The sequence below is a fragment of the Chiloscyllium plagiosum genome, chromosome 11 (assembly GCF_004010195.1).
Source record: "Chiloscyllium plagiosum isolate BGI_BamShark_2017 chromosome 11, ASM401019v2, whole genome shotgun sequence".
Taxonomy (NCBI): Eukaryota; Metazoa; Chordata; class Chondrichthyes; order Orectolobiformes; family Hemiscylliidae; genus Chiloscyllium; species Chiloscyllium plagiosum.
Window position 1 is genome coordinate 56,072,475 of NC_057720.1, and position 18,845 is coordinate 56,091,319.

Consider the following 18,845-nt stretch of genomic DNA (forward strand, 5'->3'; position numbering starts at 1 on the left):
CTTAATTTGCAAAACAAAACATTTAGAATTACAATATATTTCATTTATGAATATCTTGGACATGGAGAACCTTAACTAGCAGAGTAAATAGGTAGATGAAGATTGTTTTGATTCTGAAAAGAACAAGTTAATTAGAAAAGACAGACAAGAGCATTTCAGAGAATGATCTAACTCTGAAGAATTAAACTGCATTTATTTCAGTGCAAGGGGTCTTACAGGTAAGGTTGATGACCTTGGGGTATATTTGGGAATATGAGATTAGGTGGTCATTGCTATTACAGAAACTTGGCTGAGGGATGGACAGGGCTGTCGACTCAATGTTACGGATTTCAGATGCCGTAGGAAGGATAACAAAGGGGGCAAAAGAGACAGAGAAGCGTTTTTGGTCCAGTAAAACATTACTTCTGCAGCTGGAGAAAATATTTCTGAAAAATTGTCCAGTGAAAATATATGGATTGAAATTAGAAATAAGTAAGGAATGATCAACTTGATGGGATTGTACTATCGACCCCCAAGTAGTCAAAGGGAAGTTGAAAAACAAATATGTAGAGAGATCTCAGATACACGTAAGAATAATAAGGTTGTAGGGTGATTTTAATTTTCCAGACATTGACTGGGACTACCATAATGTTCAAGGTTTGGATGGCGGAGAATTTATTAAATGTGTTCAAGAACACTTTCTTTATCAATAAGTAAATATTCCTGATAGAGAAGGAGGAGAAAGTGAGGACTGCAGATGCTGGAGATCAGAGCTTAAAAATGTGTTGCTGGAAAAGCGCAGCAGGGCAGGCAGCATCAAAGGAGCAGGAGAATCGACGTTTCGGGCATAAGCCCTTCTTCAGGAATCCTGAAGAAGGGCTTATGCCCGAAACGTCGATTCTCCTGCTCCTTTGATGCTGCCTGACCTGATAGAGAAGGAGCAAAGCTTGACCTTCTCTTGGGTAATAAGACAGAGCAAGTGACTGAAATGTTAGTAGGAGAACACTTTGAATCTAGTGATCATAATTCTACTTATTTTGAAATAGTTATCAAAATCTATATCTAGCCTCCATTTCTCTCCACAGTAAAAACTGTTGCAAAATATTCATTTAATATCCATCCCCTCTCCTAGTTATCGAAGGCTAGTTATTGAAATCGCATTCCATAACTTAAAGTTTTGAATTGGAGTAAGGTAAATTTTAATGGTATGAGACAAGAACTTTCAAAAGTCGATTGGAATCGACTGTACACAGTTGAAGGTACGTCTGGTAAGTCAGAGGCTTTCAGAAGTGTGATAATGAGAGTTTATAGCCATTATGTTCCTGTTAGAGAGAAAAGTAAGGTAGGTAGGATTAGAGAACAATGGATCAATAAAGATATTGAAGTTCTAGTCAAGAATAAAAAAGAATTATATAGACTACTGAGTTCAAATGAATCTCTTTAACAGTATAAAGAGTGTAGGGGCATTCTTAAGAGGTAGATCAGAAAGGCTCAGAGAGAATATGAGATAGCCTTGGCAAATAAGGTTAAGAATAATCCAAAGAGATTCTCCAAATACATAAAGAGCAAGAGAGTAACTAGCGAGAGAGAGAGTAGGGCTCCTTAGAGATCAAGAGGTCACCCTGTGTTGATCTTCAGGAGAGGGGAGGGGTATTAAATGATTATTTTGCAACAGTTTTTACTGTGGCGAGAGAAATGGAGGCTAGTGAACTCGTGAATATATATTGATGTTTTGAAAACAGTTCTCATGACCAAAGAGGGAATGTTGGAGGACTTAGAAAATATAAAGGTGGTTAAATCTCTGGGGCTTGATCTCGTGCATCTCAAGACATTAAAGGAAGTTAGGGAGGAAATTGTGGGGCCTATTGCAGAAATGTTTGTATCTATAACTACGGGTGAGGTGCCAGATGATGGGAAAGTGGCTCATGTTATGCCTTTGTTTAAGAAGGGATGTAAGGAGAACCTAGGAACGATTGATCTGTGAGTCTGATTTTGGTGGTAGGTAAGTCGTTGAAAGTGATTCTGAAAGATAGGATTTATATTCACTTAGAGAGCCAAGGAATGATTAGGAATAGTCAATGTGGTTTTGTGCGAGGGAAATCATGTGTTATAAACTTGATTGATTTTTTTTGAGGAATTAACCGAGGAAGTTTTATAAGGGTAGAGTGGTAGATGTTGTTTACTTAGACTTCAGTAAAGCCTTTGACAAGATTCCACATTGTAGACAAATTAGTAAAATTGATCACATGAGATTCAGGGTGAGCTTGCTAATTGGATTCAACATTGGCTTGACGGTAGAAGACAAAGGATGGTGGCAGAGGGTTACTTTTCAGGCTGGATGCCTGTGCCCTGCGGTGTTCCACAGGGATCGGTACTGTGTCCACTTTTGTTAATCTTTTATATTAATCATCTGGATGAGAATATGGGAGGCATGGTTAGTAAGTTTGCAGATACAATCAATTTTGATGATATAATGGACAATGAAGAAGGTTATCTAAGATTACAAAGAGATCTTGGTCAATTGGGTCGATGGAGTTTCATTTGTATAAGTATGAAATACTGCATTTTAGGTAATACAAATAAGGACTGGATTTATACAAATAAAAGTGGGACTCTGGGTTGTTTTCTAGAACAGAAACCTAAGGGTTCAGGTACATAATTCTTTGAAGTTAGCATCACACACAGACAGGGTGGTTAAGAAGGCACTTAGTACACTTGCCTTCATTGCTCAGACGTTTGAGTCCATTCCTGGTTACCATGTTATAGGAAGGATATTATTAAGCTGGATAGAGTTCAGAAGAGATTTACTAGATGTCACCAGGAATGGAGGGTTTGAGATAACGGCGAGGCTGGATTGGCTGGGACTTTTTTCACTGGAGCATAGGAGGTTAAAGGGTGACCTTATAGAAGTTTATAAAATCACGAGGAGTAGAGATAGTATGAATGGCAGATGTATTTTCCCTCAGGTGAGTGATTTCAAGGTTAAGGAGTATATTTTTAAGGTGAGAGGAGGAAGATTTAAAAAAAGACATGGGGCATTTTTTTTCATAGAATGGTTCATGTGTGGAATGAAATTCCAGAGGAAGTGGTGGATACAGGTGCAGTTACAAGGTTTAAAAGACATTTGGATAAGTACATGAATAAGAAGTGTTTGGAGGGATATGGGCTAAATGCATGCAGGTGGGACTAGTTTAATTTGGGATTATGGTCAGCATGAACCCCAGACGGAACAAAGGGTCTGTTTCTGTGTTTTATGACTGTATGGTCAATTGTGATAGGGGATTCTCTCGTCAGAGGCACAGACAGAAGTTTGTGCAGCTGACAGTGAGAGTTCAGAATGGTTGCCTTCCCAGGTGTCAGGATCAAGGATCTCTGAGAGTGAAGAATATTCTGAAAAGGGAGAGGGACCAACAGGAGGTCATTGTACACTTTGGAACTAATGACATATGAAGAGAAAAGGGTGAGTTTCTGAGAAGAGAATATAGGAAGTTAGGCAGAAATTTAAAAAGTAGGTCTTCAAGGGTGGTAATATCTGGATTACTCCTGATGCCACAAGCTAATGAGGGTTGAATAGGAGAATAGAGCAGATGAATGCATAGCTGAGGAGCTGGTGCAGGGGAGAAATATTCACATTTTTTAGTCATTCGAATGTCTTCGGGGATAGAAGTGACCTGGAAAAGAAGGACGATTAGACCTGACTTGGACGGGGACTAATATACTTCAAGGAGGTTTTCTAGAGCTGCTCTCTGGAGGATTTAAACTAGTACGTGGGGGTGGGAACCAGGGAGCTATTGAGCAAAGAGATTAATCTGAGACCAGTGCAGATAAGAACAGGAGCAAGTCAAACAGTCAGAAAGCAGGCAGGAACAAAGCAGAGAACGAGGTAGAACCAGTTAATTGAACTGCATTTATTTCAACTAGGCAAAAGTGAGGACTGCAGATGCTGGAAACCAGAGTTTAGATCAGAGTGGTGCTGGAAAAGCACAAAAGGTCAGGCAGCATCCAAGGAGCAGGAAAATCGATATTTCAGGCAAAAGCCCTTCATCAGGATTTATTTCAATGCAAGAGGCCTAACAGGGAATGCAGATGAACCTGGGACATGGTTAGGAACATGGGACAGGGATATCATAGCAATTACAGAGATGCAGTTCAGGGATGGACATTCAGCTGAATGTTTCAGGGTGTATATGCTATAGAAAGGACTGAAAAGGGGGCAAGATATGAGGGAGAGTGACTTTTTTGATAAGGGATAACATTACGGCTGTATTTAAGGAGGATATTTCTGGAAATACGTCCAGGGAAATTATTTGTGTGGAACTGAGAAATGAGAAAGGGATGATCACCTTACTGGGATTGTGCTTTCAACCCCCCAGTAGCCAGCAGGAAATTGAGATGTAACTTTATAAGGAGATCTCAGTTATATGTAAGAATAATAGGATGGATATGGTAGGGGACTTTAACTTTCCAAACATAGACTGGGAATGCCATAGTATTAAGGGCTTGGATGAAGAGGAATTTAAGTGTGTGTGAGAAAATTCTCTCATACAATCTGTGAATGTACCAACTAAAGAAGGTGCAAAACCTGACCTACTCTTAGATAATAAGGCCGGACAGGTGACTGAGGTGTCAGTGGGGGAGCTCTTTGGGGCCAGTGATCATAATTCTATTTGTTTTAAAGTAATGATGGAAAAGGATAGACCAGATCTAAAAGTTGAAGTTCTAAATTGGAGGAAGGCCAATTTTGATGGTATAAGGCACGAACTTTCAAATGTTGACTGGGGGCAGATGATTGCAAGTAAAGGGACGGCTGAATAATGGGAAGCTTTCAAAAATACGATAATGAGGGTCCAGAGACATTATGTTCCTGTTAGGGTGAAGGGCAAGGCAGATAGGTCTAGGGCATTCTGGATGACCCGAGAAATTGAGGTTCTGGTTAAGAAAAAGAAGGAAGCATATGTCAGGTATAGACATTAGAGATCGAGTGAATCCTGAGAAGAGTATAAAGGCAGTAGGAGTATACTTAATAGGGAAATCAAGAGGGCAAAATGGGGACATGAGATAGATTTGGCAGAAAGGTTTAAGAAGAATTCAAAGGAATTCTACAAATACGTTAAAGACAAAAGAGTAACTAGGGAAAGAAGAGGGCCATTCAAGTTCAGCAAAGCCACCTGTGTGTGGAACTGCAGGAGATGGGAGAGATACTAAATGAGTATTTTGCATTAGTGTTTACTGTGGAGAAGGATATGGAAGCCACACAACTTGGGGAAATAAATAGTGACATCTTGAAAAAATGTCCATATTCCAGAGGAGGAGGTGCTGGATGTCTTGAAACACGTAAAGGTGGATAAATCCACAGGACCTGATCAGCTGTACCCTAGAACTCTTTGGGAAGCTGGGAAGTGATTGCTGGGCCCCTTGCTGAGATATTTGTATAATCAATAATCACAGGTGAGATGCTGGAAGACTGGAGGTTGGCTAACGTGGTGCCACTATTTAAGAAAAGTATTAAGGAAAGGCCAGGGAACTATAGACTGGTGAGCCTGACTGTTGTTGGAGAGAATCCTGAGGAACAACATATATTTGGAAAGGCAAGGAATGATTGAGGATAGTCAACATGGCTTTGTGCATGGGAAATCATATCTAGCTAAATTAGTTGAGTTTTTTGAAGAAGTAATAAAGAGGATTCATTAGGGCAGAGTGGTGCACGTGATCTATATGGACTCCAGTAAGGCATTCAACAAAGTTCCTTATAGTTAGCAAGTTTAAGTCACATGGAATACAGGCAAAACTAGCCATTTGGATATAGAACTGGCTTGAAGATAGAATACAGGGAGTGGTGCTGAACAGTTGCTTTTCAGACTGGAGGCCTGTGACCAAGGGTATGGCACAGGATTGGTGCTGTGTCCACGACTTTTTGTCACTTGTACAAAATGATTTGTATGTGAACATAGGAGATACAGTTAATAGGTTTGCAGATGACATCAAAATTGGACAGCCAAGAAGGTTACCTCAGAGTACAAAGGGATTTTGGTCAGATGGGCCAATAGGGTAAGAAATGACAGAGTAGTTTGATTTAGATAGATAGGAGGTGCTGGATTACTCCTGATGCCACAAGCTAATGAGGGTTGAATAGGAGAATAGAGCAGATGGGAAGGCATATTGGGACAGGACTTATACAATTGATGATAAGGTCCTGGGGAATGTTGCTAAACAAGGAGACCTTGGAGTGCAGGTTCATAATTCCTTGAAATTGGAGACAACAGGGTAGACAGGGTAGTGAAGAAGGCACTTGGTGTGCTTGCCTCTATTGGTCAGTGCATTGAGCATAGGAGTTGGGAGGTCATGTTGCAGCTAAACATGACATTAGTTGGGCCACTTTTGGAATACCGTGTGCAATTCTGGTCTCCCTGCTATAGGAAAGATGTTGTGAAACTTGAAAGAGATCAAAAAAAGAATTACAAGGATGTTGCCAGAGCTGGTGGGTTTGAGCTGTAGGGAGAGGCTGAATATGCTGGGGCTATTTTCCCTGGTGTATCAGGGCTCAGAGGTGATCTTATAGAGTTTTATAAAATCAGGAAGGGCATGGATAGGGTAAATAGACAAAGTATTTTCCCTGGACTGGGGGAGTCCAAAACTGGAGACTGTATATTTAAGGTAAAAGGGGAAAGATTTAAAAGGGACCTAAGTGGCAATGTTTTCACACATGTATGGAATGAGCTGCCAGAGAAAGTGGTGGAGGCTAGTACAATTACAACCAACATTTAAAAAACATTTGGATGGGTATATGAATAGGAAGGGTTTAGAGGGATATGGGCCAAATGCTGGAAAATGGGGCTAGATTTATTTTAGAGATCTAGTCAACATGGGTGAGTTGGACTGTTTTCATGCTCTACGTTTCTATGCTTCTATAACTCTACTCTGATTTAACTTTTGTTGACTGTGTAAAATTGATGTTTTATATCTACAAATCATCTTTGTTTTTATTCCTGGTGGCTTGGATTTAAGTAGAACAATCATTTTAACAAGAATGTTTCTGAACTGATATGATTCAACTTCTCTTCCTCAAAAATTTATTTCTATATTTGTATTAGTGGCCTGAGCGCATTTATAACTGTGAAAGTGGTGTTACTGCTCTGGAGTTCTCTGCAGATAGCCCTAATCTGTTGGCAGTGGGCCACTATGATGGAACTGTAGCAATCTACAACATCCGTAACCCTGAAAATGGGCTAGTTCTGGATAGCAGGTAAGATTGTTGGATAATTATTGCAATTAATTTAGTGCTGTACTAGTCATACAGTCATAGAGATGTACAACATGGAAACTGACTCTTTGGTCCAACTATGTCAATCAAATATGCTAGATAAATTTAGTCCCATTTGCCTGTATTTGGCCCATATCCCCCTCAACCCTTCCTATCATTCTTGTAATACTCCCAGACGTCCTGTTTGCTGTGTTTAAATTGAGACAAATTGCATAATCACTTGCACTTTTCATTTTATTACTTCTGCAGAAAACTCCACACAGAAATTCATTTTTGGTCCAATGTCAACTTTTCAAATGTTCTTTCAACTCTTTTTAAAAATTTGCTCATGAGGTGTAGGTGTCATTGGTAAGACCAGTGCTTAATGCCCATCCCTAATTGCCTTTTAATTGAGTGGCCTCCTGGGCCATTTCAAGCTTGTTATGGAAAAGGAAAAGATGGACTGCAAAACAAGGGTTTTTGATTGGAGTAAGACAGATTTTATTAAAATAGGACAAGATCTAGCCAAAATAGATTGGGAGCAGCCACTTGGGGCTAAATCTAAGCAGAAAAATGAAAATGTTCAAAAAGGTACTCAGATGATTATCAGCCCAACATGTTCTTTTAGGGTTATATAAAGGAGCTACAAGTGCAGAGAACTGATGGCTCAGTGGTTAGCACTGCTGCCTCATTGGTTCAATTCCAGCCTGTGGAGACTGTCTGTCTGGAGTATGCACATTCTCCCTGTGTCTGCGAGGGTTTCCTCCAGGTGTTCCGGTTTCCTCCCACGGTCCAAAGATATGCAGGTTAGGTAGATTGCGCATTCTAAATTGCCATAGTGTTCAGGGATGTGTAGGTTAGATGGATTAATCAGGGGTAAATGAGGAGTAATAGGTTAGGGCAATGGGTTTGGGTGGGTTACTCTTCGGAGGGTTGATGTGGACTTGTTGTGCCTAATGTCCTGTTTCCACACTAGGGATTCTATGAACCTGGAGGTCTAGAATATTCAACATTGGATAAAAAAGAAGAGAGTGATGTATAACAGATACTAAGGGAACAATATAGTGGAGGCCCTAGAGGAGTGTAGAAAGTCCAGGGAGGAACTCAAGAAAGCAATTAGGAGAGCAAAGAGGGGAATGAGAAAATAACTGACTGGCAAGATTAGGGAAAATCTCAAAATACTCTAAGTAAATCAAGAAGTAGAGAATAACCAGGGAAAGAGTACGGCCTGTTAAGGATCAAGATAGCAGTCTGTGCATGAAACAGGAAGACATTTATGAGTGTTAGAACATAGAACGTAGAAAAGTACAGCACAGAACAGGCCCTTTGGCCCGCGATGTTGTGCTGAAACTTAATCCTAATGTAAAATATAGTAACTTAACCTATGCACCCCTCAACTCACTGCTATCTATGTGCATGTCCAGCACTCACTTAAATATCCCCAATAACTCTGCTTCCATCATCACAGCTGGCAACGCATTCCATGCTTTCACAACTCTCTGCGTAAAGAACCTACCTCTGACATCTCCTTTATACCTTCCTCGTAATATCTTCAAACTATGACTTCTCGTACCAGTCAATCCTGCCCTGGGGAAACGTCTCTGGCTATTGACTCTATCTATTCCCCTCATCATTTTGTACACCTCGATCATGTCTCCTCTCTTCCTCCTTCCTGCCCTACCAGGCAGCATCCTGGTAAACCTTCTTTGCACCCTCTCCAAGCCTCTGTATCTTTCCTATAGTAGGGCAACCAGAATAGACACAGTATTCCAAATGTGGTCTCACCAGGGACTTGTAGAGCTGCAGCAAAACCTCGCGGCTCTTAAACTCGATCCCCCTGTTAATGAAAGCCAAAACACCATTTGCTTTCTTAACAACCCTATCCACTTGGGTGGCAACTTTGAGGGATCTATGTACTTGCACACCCAGATCCCTCTGTTCCTCCACACTGCCAAGAATCCTGTCTTTAATCTTATATTCAGCATTCGAGTTCGACCTTCCAAAATGCATCACTTCACATTTATCCAGGTCGAACTCCATCTGCCAATTCTCAGCCCAGCTCTGCATCCTGTCTATGTTGCGCAGTAGCCCTCTATACTATTGGCGACACCTTCAACATTTGTGTCATCTGCAAATTTACTAATTCACTCTTCAACCTCCTCATCCAAGTCATTTATAAAAACTACAAAGAGCAGAGGTCCAAGAACAGAGCCCTGCGGGACCCCACTCAACACTGACTCCAGGCAGAATACTTTCCATCTGCAACCACTCTCAGCCTTCTGTCATCCAGCCAATTCTGAATCCAGATTGCCAAATCTCCCTGTATCCCATACTTCCCGACTTTATGTATGAGCCTACCACGGGGAACCTTATCAAATGCCTTGCTGAAGTCCATATACTCCACATCTAATGCTCGACCTTCGTCGACCTGTCTTGTCACCTCCTCAAAGAACTCTAGGATTTGTGAGGCATGACCTGCCCCTCACAAAGCCACGCTGACTGCCTTTAATCACACTATGCTTTGCCAAATAGTTATAAATCCTATCCCTCAGAATTATTTCCAAAACTTTGCTGACCACGGGCATAAAACTGGCTGGTCTGTAATTGCCAGGGATTTCCCTATTGCCCTTCTTGAAAAGAGGAACAACATTCACCTCCTTCCAATCCTCTGGTACGACTCCTGTGGAGAGTGAGGAGGCAAATATCCTCACCAGCGGCTTAGCACCTCCTTTCTCGCTTCCCGGAGCAGCCTAGGATAAATCTGGTCTGGCCATGGGGACTTATCAATCTTAATGTTTTCCAAAATTTCTAGTACCTCAACTTCATCAAACTTGATCTGGTCAAGACTGATTCCCAGCTCCTCTAAGTTTTCATTTACAACAAGGTCCTTTGGGCTTCCCCTATCTGCTCAGACTCCACACTCAAGTTCCCTCCGCTATCTCTGATCAGCTCTACCTTCTATCTTCTCTTATTCCTCACGTATGAGTAAAATGCTTTTGGGTTCTCCCTGTTCCTTCTTGCCAAGCCTTTTTCGTGCCCCCTCCTGGCTCTCCTCAGTCCATTTCTGAGCTCCTTTCCAGCAAGCCTGTAATCCTCTAAAGCTGTGGTAGATCCTTGCTGCTTCCACCTTACGTAAGCTGCTTTCTTCCTTTTGATGAGAAGTTCCTCTGTTCTCGTCATCCAACGTTCCTTAATCTTACCCCTTCTTACCTATCTCAGAGGAACAAATGTATGCATCACTTGCAACAACTGCTCCTTAAGTAGTCTCCATATGTCTGCTGTGCCCTTTCTGTGGAACAATTGCTCCCAGTTTGTACTTCCCAACTCCTGTCTGATAGCATCATAATTTCCTTTTCCCCAATTAAGCATCTTCTCTCGGTAACTGCTATGGTAAATGTGAGGCAGTTGTGGTGACTGTCACCAAAGTGTTTTCCCATCGCGAGATCCGACACCTGACCTGGTTCGTTGCAGAGCACCAAATCCAAAATGGCCTCTCCCCTCGTTGGTCTGTCTACATACTGAGTAAGGAAACCCTCCTGAATACACCTGACAAAAACGGCTCCATCCAAACCATCTGCACTTAGGAGGTTCCAGTCGATGTTGGGAAAGTTGAAGTTACCCATAACAACAACCCTGATACTTTTGCATTTTTCCAGAATTTGACCGCCTAGGAGATCTTCAATCTCTCTACTGCTATTAGGCGATTTGTAGAAACCCCCCAATGTGGTGGCTGTTCCCTTGCTGTTCCTAACTTCCATCCATGCTGACTCAGTAGACAAACCTTCCTCAACAACCTTAGTTTCTGTAGCTGTGATGCACTCTCTGATTAGCAATACTACACCCCCTCCTCTTTTTCCACTCTCCCTGTTCTTATTAAACGTTCTAAACCCTGTAACATCAGGCAACCATTCCTGCCCCTGTGAAACCCACACCTCCGTTATGGCCACAACATCGTAGTTCCATGTTCTGATCCATGCTCTAAGTTCATCACTCTTGCTTCAGACTCTCCTTGCATTAAAGCAGACACACTTTGTTTCATCACATGCGAAACCTTCCTCGTAGATTCAATATATCCTGTCACTGTCCCGTCTGCAACTGGCCCCCTCTCAGACATGTGGCTCTGATTCCCAACCTCTGCCAAACTAGTTTAAACCCTCCCGAATCACACGAGCAAATCTCCCGCCTAGAACATTTGTGCCCCTCCAGTTCAGGTGCAACCCGTCCTTCATGTACAGGTCCCACCTTCCCCAGAAGGTATCCAATGGTCTTGGTATCTGAAGCCCTCCCTCTTGCACCAGCCTCGCAGCCACATGTTAAGCTGCATTCGCTGACTGTTCCTCACCTCACTGACTCGTGGCACCGGTAGCAAACCTGAGATCACTACTCTACTCGTCCTGCTCTTCAGCTTCCAATCTAGTTCTCTGTAGTCACTTTTCAGATCCTCAATCCCTTTCCCGGCTACATCATTGGTGCCAATATGTACCACGATTTCTGGTTGCTCACCCACCCCCTTCAGAATCTTGTAAACCTGATCAGCGACATCCCGGACCCTGGCACCAGGGAGGCAACATATCTTCTGCGAGTCCCGTTCCTGACCACAAAATCTCCTGTCAATCCGTCTAACTATTGAGTCCTACCACTAGCGCTTGTCTACTTTCCCTCCTTCCCTTCTAAGCCACAGTGCCAGGCTCAGTGCCAGAGGCCTGACAACTATGGCTTTCCCCTGGTAGGCTGTTCCCACCAGCAGTATCCAAAATGGTGTACTTATTGCTGAGGGGAATGGCCACAGGGGATCCCTGCTCTGACCACCAGTTCCCTTTCCTCCCCCTGAGAGTAACCCAGCTGTCCTTATCCTGTGTCTGGGGAGTGACTACCTCCCTGTACATCCCCTCAATTTCCTCCTCAGCCTCCTGGATGATCAGTAGTTCATTCAGCTCCCTAACTTGGTTTTTGAGGAGCTGAAGTTGAGCGCACTTCCTGCAGATGTAGTCGGCAGAGAGGTGTGAAGTGTCTCTCACTGGCCACATTCTGCAGCAGGAACATGCAACTGCCCTAACATCCATATGAGGCTACTCTGAAAGCCCACACAGAACTAAAAGGAAGAGAAGAAAAAAAAGAGAAACCTGAAAACTTACCTAGCTTACAGGCTCTAAGTAAGGTTAGAGGAGGTGGGTGGGAGGGAGGCCCTACAATGCAGGGTCTCGAGTTTAGGTCTCACCCACTTAAAACTTTCCCAGAGGTCCTTCGCTCCTCCCTTACACCTCTCGGCAAATGGAGGACCCAACGCTTGAAGTAAGTCTTTTTAAACAGTTAGACTCACCTTCCCAGAAGTCCTTCGTTCCTCCCTTGCACCTCTCGGCAAATGTGTTAACTGAGTACTTCACACCTTTCTTTACTTGGGAGAAGGAGGATGCAAGTACAGATTTGAGATGTTGGACTGTGAAATTCTTGAGATTATTGATACAAGAAATAAGGAGATATTGGAGGTTTTGGCAGATTTAAGACTGGACAAGCCCCCAGGTCTGGATGAGTTGTATCCCAGGCTACTGTTGGAAATGGAGGGAGGAAATCATTGGAGCCTTGACTCAATTTTTTAAATCATCTCTGGCCGCAGCGAGGGTACCAGAAAACTGGAGGACAGCTAATGTGGTTCCATATTTCAAAAAGGATAGTAGAGATGAACCAGGGAATTACAGTAAATTTCAAAACAGTAGTAGGAAAACTGTTCATTCAAATTCTGAAGGAGATAATTAATCTCTACTTGGAAAGGCAAGGTTTGGTCAGGGATAGTACCATGGCTTTGTCAGATGGAAGCAATGCCTAAAACATCTGGTGGAATTTTGAAAGGAGGTGATCAAGTATTTGAATGAGGGTGGTGCAGTTGATGTTTGATTTTATTGTTGTCACATGTACCTGAGTACAATAAAAAATTTCATTTTGCAAGCAGTACAGGCAGATCTTAGCATACAAGGACATACAGGTTAAAGGTGTTTTGACAGAGCAAGGCATACAAGATTACAGTTGCACTGGAGGTGGACAAAAACAAGATCAACATTAGATTTGAAATTAGAGAGTTCCATTCCGCAGTCTAATAGCAGGGAAGGAGCTGTTCTAAAACCTGTTGGTACGTGTGTATAAGCTTCTGGATCATCTGCCTGATGAAAGAAGATGTAAGAGAGTACTACTGGAGTGGGAGGTGTCTTTGTTGGCAGCCTTTCTATGGTAATGTGAAGTATTAATAGAGTCCATGGATGGGAACTTAGTTTTCGTGATTGTCTGGGTTTGTACACAACTTTCTGCAATTTTGTCCAGTCCTGGGCAGACCAGTTCCTCGACCAAGCCATTATGCACCCAGATAGAATACTTTCTATGATGCGTCTGTGAAAGTTGGTGACAATCCTTATGGATGTACTGAATTTCCTAAGCCTCCTGAAGAAGAAGAGGCATTGAGTGCTTTCTTAAGCATCGCCTATGCATGGGAGATTCAAGGCAGATTGTTGGTTATCATCACAGCTAGAAACTTGACATTCATAACCCTCTTCACCTCAGCACTATTGATGTAAATAGGGGTGTGTCCTTCTTTCTGAAATCAACGATCAGTTTTGCTGACGTTCTGAAAGAGATTTTTTTATCATTGCACCATGATACCAAACCCTCTCTCTCCTTCCTGTATTCTCACACATAATTGTTTCATCTTCAGCCTACAATGATGTTGTCATTGGTGAACTAGTTTATGTGGATTTCAGAAAGGTCCTTAACAAGATTCCATATAAAAAATTGTTAAAGAAGAAAACATTTCATGGGTTCCTGAGTAACTTGGTAACCTGGATCCACAATTGGCTTAGTCAATGTAGAAGGCTATGTAACTAGAGCCAGTGTCCAGTTCTCAGTGCTTGCCACATTCCCTCTGAACTATACATCCAATCCTGTGATGCATACTTAATGATGAACAACTTTGTGGACAACCCTTGGTCTTCCCATGATCTTATGAAGTTTGCTAGGCATTCTTATCACCTATCATTGGGCTTTCACAATACATTTTACACAACCACATTCCAATACTGAAATCTGTCCCCAAGTATTTAACGTTCCTGCTATCAAGCCTCCCTGTTATCAGGAACATTCTGTACTAATGTTATACAACCATCTCTGCCAGCAGAATGGGGTTTCCTCCCTAGTGTCTAAGGTTGCCTCTCCATAGGTATTCAAATAAATTCCCTGATGTTCATTTGTTGACTGCATTTATAATTCCAATATAGCCATATAGGTTTACTTAAAAAGTCTTGATCATTGTGGGATCAGACTCTTCTCTTTTACAAACATTGAACTAGTTGGTAAAAGGCAATTAAAATGTGAACAGGAGAATCGACGTTTCGGGCATAAGCCCTTCTTCAGGGCCTGAAGAAGGGCTTATGCCCGAAACGTCGATTCTCCAGTTCCCTGGATGCTGCCTGACCTGCTGCGCTTTTCCAGCAACACATTTTCAGCTCTGATCTCCAGCATCTGCAGACCTCACTTTCTCCCCAATTAAAATGTGAAGCTGAGCTGTACATCTCTATGACTCTATAAGTCAGGCACTATCAGAGGAGCAGGACAACTGGCGTTTCGGGTCATGTCCCTTCATCAGGACTGGGGAGGAGGAAAGGAACTCATAAATAAATAGAGGGAGGGGATCCGGGCTGGGTGAAGGATAGATAGGATGATGTTAAGTGGATGCAGGTAGGGGATTATTGTGATTGGTGAGTGGGAAGGGTGCAGAGGATAAGTGAGAGGGAAGATGGACAAGTTTAGTCAAGGAGCGGGGAGGAGAGGGAAGGCTGGACACGGGATGTGGTTGGCGTTGGGAAATTTTGAAACTGGTGAACTCTATATTGAGGTTATTGGGCTGTAAGCTCCTGAAGCAGAATATAAAGTGTTGTTCCTCCAGTTTGCGTGTGACCTCATTTTTACAGTGGAGGAGGCCCAGATGGACATGTTGCTAAGGGAGTGGGAGGGGAGTTGACATGGCTAGCAGCTGGAAGGTGGTGTTGATTGGAGCTTACAGAGCGCAGATGCTCTGTGAACCAATCCCTGAGTCTGCACCTTGTCTCACTGATGCTGAGGAGACCACGTCTGGAGCAACAGATGCAATAGGCCAGGTTGGAAGAAGTGCCGGTGAATCCCTGCCGGATTTGGAATGATTGTTTGGAGGGAGGTGAGAGGGGAGATACAGGGACAGGTGTTGCCCTTCCTGCAGTTGCAGGGACTGGTGCCAAGTGTGGAGGAGAGATTGGCGGACAGTGTGGAACTGATGAGGGAGTCATGGAGTGAATGGTCCCTACGGAAAGCAGATGGGGTGGGAAAGGAAATATCTCTTAGGTGGTGGGGTCTGACTGTAGGTGGCAAAAATAGCAGAGGATGATGCATTGGATTTGGAGATTGGTGGGGTGATATGTAAGGATCAGGGCGACTCTATCCTTATTGTGGTTGAGGGTAAGGAGTTTGAGGGCATAAGTGCAGGAAATCTGAGATGTCCTGAAGTGGAATCCATCATCCTGGGAGCAGATGTGGCGGAGGCGAAAGAGTTGGGAGTATGAGATCACATTTTAGCAGGAGGACGGGTGAGAGGAGGTGTTGTCAGGTAGCTGTTGGAGTCAGTGGGTTTGAAATGGATGTCAGTGCTAAATCAGTTATCGGAAATGAAGGTGGAAAGGTCCAGAAAGGGGAGGGAGACGTTGGAGATAGCCCAGATGAACTGTGGACGGGTTGGAAGGTGTGGATGAAATTGATGAATTGTTCGAGCTCCTCGTGGAAGCACGAGGCGGCGCCGATACAGTCATCAGTGCAGCAGAGAAAAAGGTGAGGGATGATGCCAGTGCAGCTGCAGAAGAGGGATTGTTCTATGTATCATATGAAGGGTCTTTTGCAAGGTTTTTCTGGAGTGTTTCTCATCAGAACCAGTCTCTTTATCCAAGGTGATTGTCTAGAGAGTCTAGTTAAATTCTCAATATTTAATTCACTTAAAACTATTGCAAATTATCATATGAGTATAAATGTGTTTACACTAAATGTACTGTTAATTACCTAAAGGGTCTTAATTAGTGTTAGTGCAGTTCTCCCCATCTGTTCATTCTAAATAACATGTTTTACATTGGGTTGCTAAATACTTTGATCCGAGCTTTCTAATCGGAAATGTAAACATCAAAAACATTTGAAATAAATGCACAAAAGCCAGTATCCTGTCACCAAATCACCCTTAATGTATTTGTGGCCAGCCAGCCCGGAGTCAGTCTCCTGAACTGAAGAGATTCTAAATCTCCTGGTTATATTCTTATTTATTCAAAATTCTCATAAAGTTATGATATTACAGACAGAACGCATAGCATCAGTAACTATATAGAACATAGAATATTACAGCGCAGTACAGGCCCTTCGGCCTTTCGGCCCTCGATGTTGCACCGACCTGTCATACCAATCTGAAGCCCATCTAACCTACACTATTCCATGTACGTCCACATGCTTGTCCAATGACGACTTAAATGTACTTAATGTTGACGAATCTACTACTGTAGCAGGCAAAGCATTCCATACCCTTACTACTCTGAGTAAAGAAACTACCTCTGACATCTGTCGTATATCTATCACCCCTCAATTTAAAGCTATGCCCCCTCGTGCTCACTGTCACCATTCTTGGAAAAAAAGCTCTCCCTGTCCACCCTATTTAACCCTCTAATTATCTTATGTCTCTATTAAGTCACCTCTCAACCTTCTCTCTAACAAAAACAGCCTCAAGTCCCTCAGCTTTTCCTTGTAAGACCTTCCCTCCATCCCAGACAACTTCTTAGTAAATCTCCTCTGCACCCTTTCCAAAGCTTCCACATCCTTCTTATAATGCGGTGACCAGAACTGTACACAATACTCCAAGTGCGGCCGCACTAGAGTTTTGTATAGCTGTAGCATAACCCCATGGTTCCGGATCTAGATCCCTCTATTAATAAAAGCTAAAACACTGTATGCCTTCTTAACAACCCTGTCAACCTAGGTGGCAACTTTCAAGGATCTGTGTACCTGGACACCAAGATCTCTCTGCTCATCTACACTACCAAGAATCTTAGCATTAGCCCAGTACTTTGCATTCCGGTTACTCTGACCAAAGTGAATTACCTCACACTTGTCTGCATTAAACTTCGTTTGCCACCTCTCAGCCCCGCTCTGCAGCTTATCGATGTCTCTCTGTAACCTACAACATCCTTCGTCACTATCCACAACTCCACCGACCTTAGTGTCGTCTGCAAATTTACTAACCCACCCTTCTACACCCTCATCCCGGTCGTTTATAAAAATATCGAACAACAGTGGACCCAACACCAACCCTTGGGGTACACCACTAGTAACAGGACTCCAGGATGAACATTTCCCACCAACCACCACCCTCTGTCTTCTTTCAGCAAGCCAAATACTGATCCATCTGCTATATCTCCCACAATCCCATTCCTCAGCATTATGTACAATAGCCTAGTGTGGGGAACCTTATCGAATGCCTTGCTGAAATCCATATACACCACATCAACCGGTTTACTCTCATTTACCTGTTTGGTCACCTTCTCAAAGAACTCATAAGGTTTGTGAGGCACGACCTACCCTTCACAAAACCGTGCTGACTATCCCTAATCAAATTATTCTTTTCTAGATGATTATAAATCCTATCTCTAATAACCTTTTCCAACACTTTACCAACAACCGAAGTAAGGCTCACTGGTCTATAATTAAAAGGATTGTCTCGACTCCCCTTCTTGAACAGGGGAGCCACATTTGTTATCCTCCAGTCTTCTGGCACTATTCCTGTAGACAATGACTATTTAAAGATCAATGCCAAAGGCTCGGCAATCTCCTCCCTGACTTCCCAGAGGATCCTAGGATAAATCCCATCCGGCCCAGGGGACTAATCCATTCTCACACTCTGCAGGATTTCTAATACCTCTTCCTTGTGAACCTCAATCACACCTAGTCTAGTAGCCTGTATCTCAGTAATCTCCTTGACAACATTGTCATTTTCTAGAGTGAATACTGTTGAAAAATATTCATTTAGTGCTTCCCTGATCTCCTCTGATCCACACACAACTTCCCACTACTATCCTTGATTGGCCCTAATCTTACTCTTGTCATTTTTTTATTCCTTAAATACCGATAGAAAGTCTTAGGATCAGGGTAAATCCTATCTGCCAACACCTTCTAATGCGTCCTCTTGGCTCTTCTGAGTTCTCTCTTTAGGTCTTTCCTGGCTACCTTGTAACCTGTATTCCTGATGAAAGGCTTTTGCCCAAAACGTCGATTTTACTGCTCCTTGAATGCTGCCTGAACTGCTGTGCTTTTCCAGCACCACTAATCCAGAAACTTGTAACCCTCAAGCGCCCTAACTGAGCCTTCACATCTCATCCTAACATAAGCCGCCTTCTTCCTCTTGACCAGAGATTCCACTTCCTTCGTAAATCACGGCTCCCGCGCTCTACACCTTCCTCCCTGCCTGACAGGTACATACTTATCTAGGACATACAGTAGCTTTTCCTTGAATAAGCTCCACATTTCTAATGTGTCTATCCCCTGCAGTTTCCTTCCCCATCCTATGCTTCCTAAATCTTGCCTAATC

At 42.8% G+C, this 18,845-nt stretch overlaps 1 protein-coding gene across 5 annotated transcripts in view; it reads left to right on the forward strand.

The window, feature by feature from the left end:
• The window catches only part of dnai4 (dynein axonemal intermediate chain 4), a 121,607-nt gene that overhangs the window by 57,256 nt on the left and 45,506 nt on the right, over window positions 1-18,845 (forward strand). For all 5 annotated transcript variants that reach the window (XM_043699392.1, XM_043699395.1, XM_043699396.1 and 2 more), the window contains one exon: window positions 7,071-7,222. In XM_043699392.1, coding sequence (XP_043555327.1) covers window positions 7,071-7,222 — 152 coding nt within the window. The remainder of the gene's footprint in view (window positions 1-7,070; window positions 7,223-18,845) is intronic.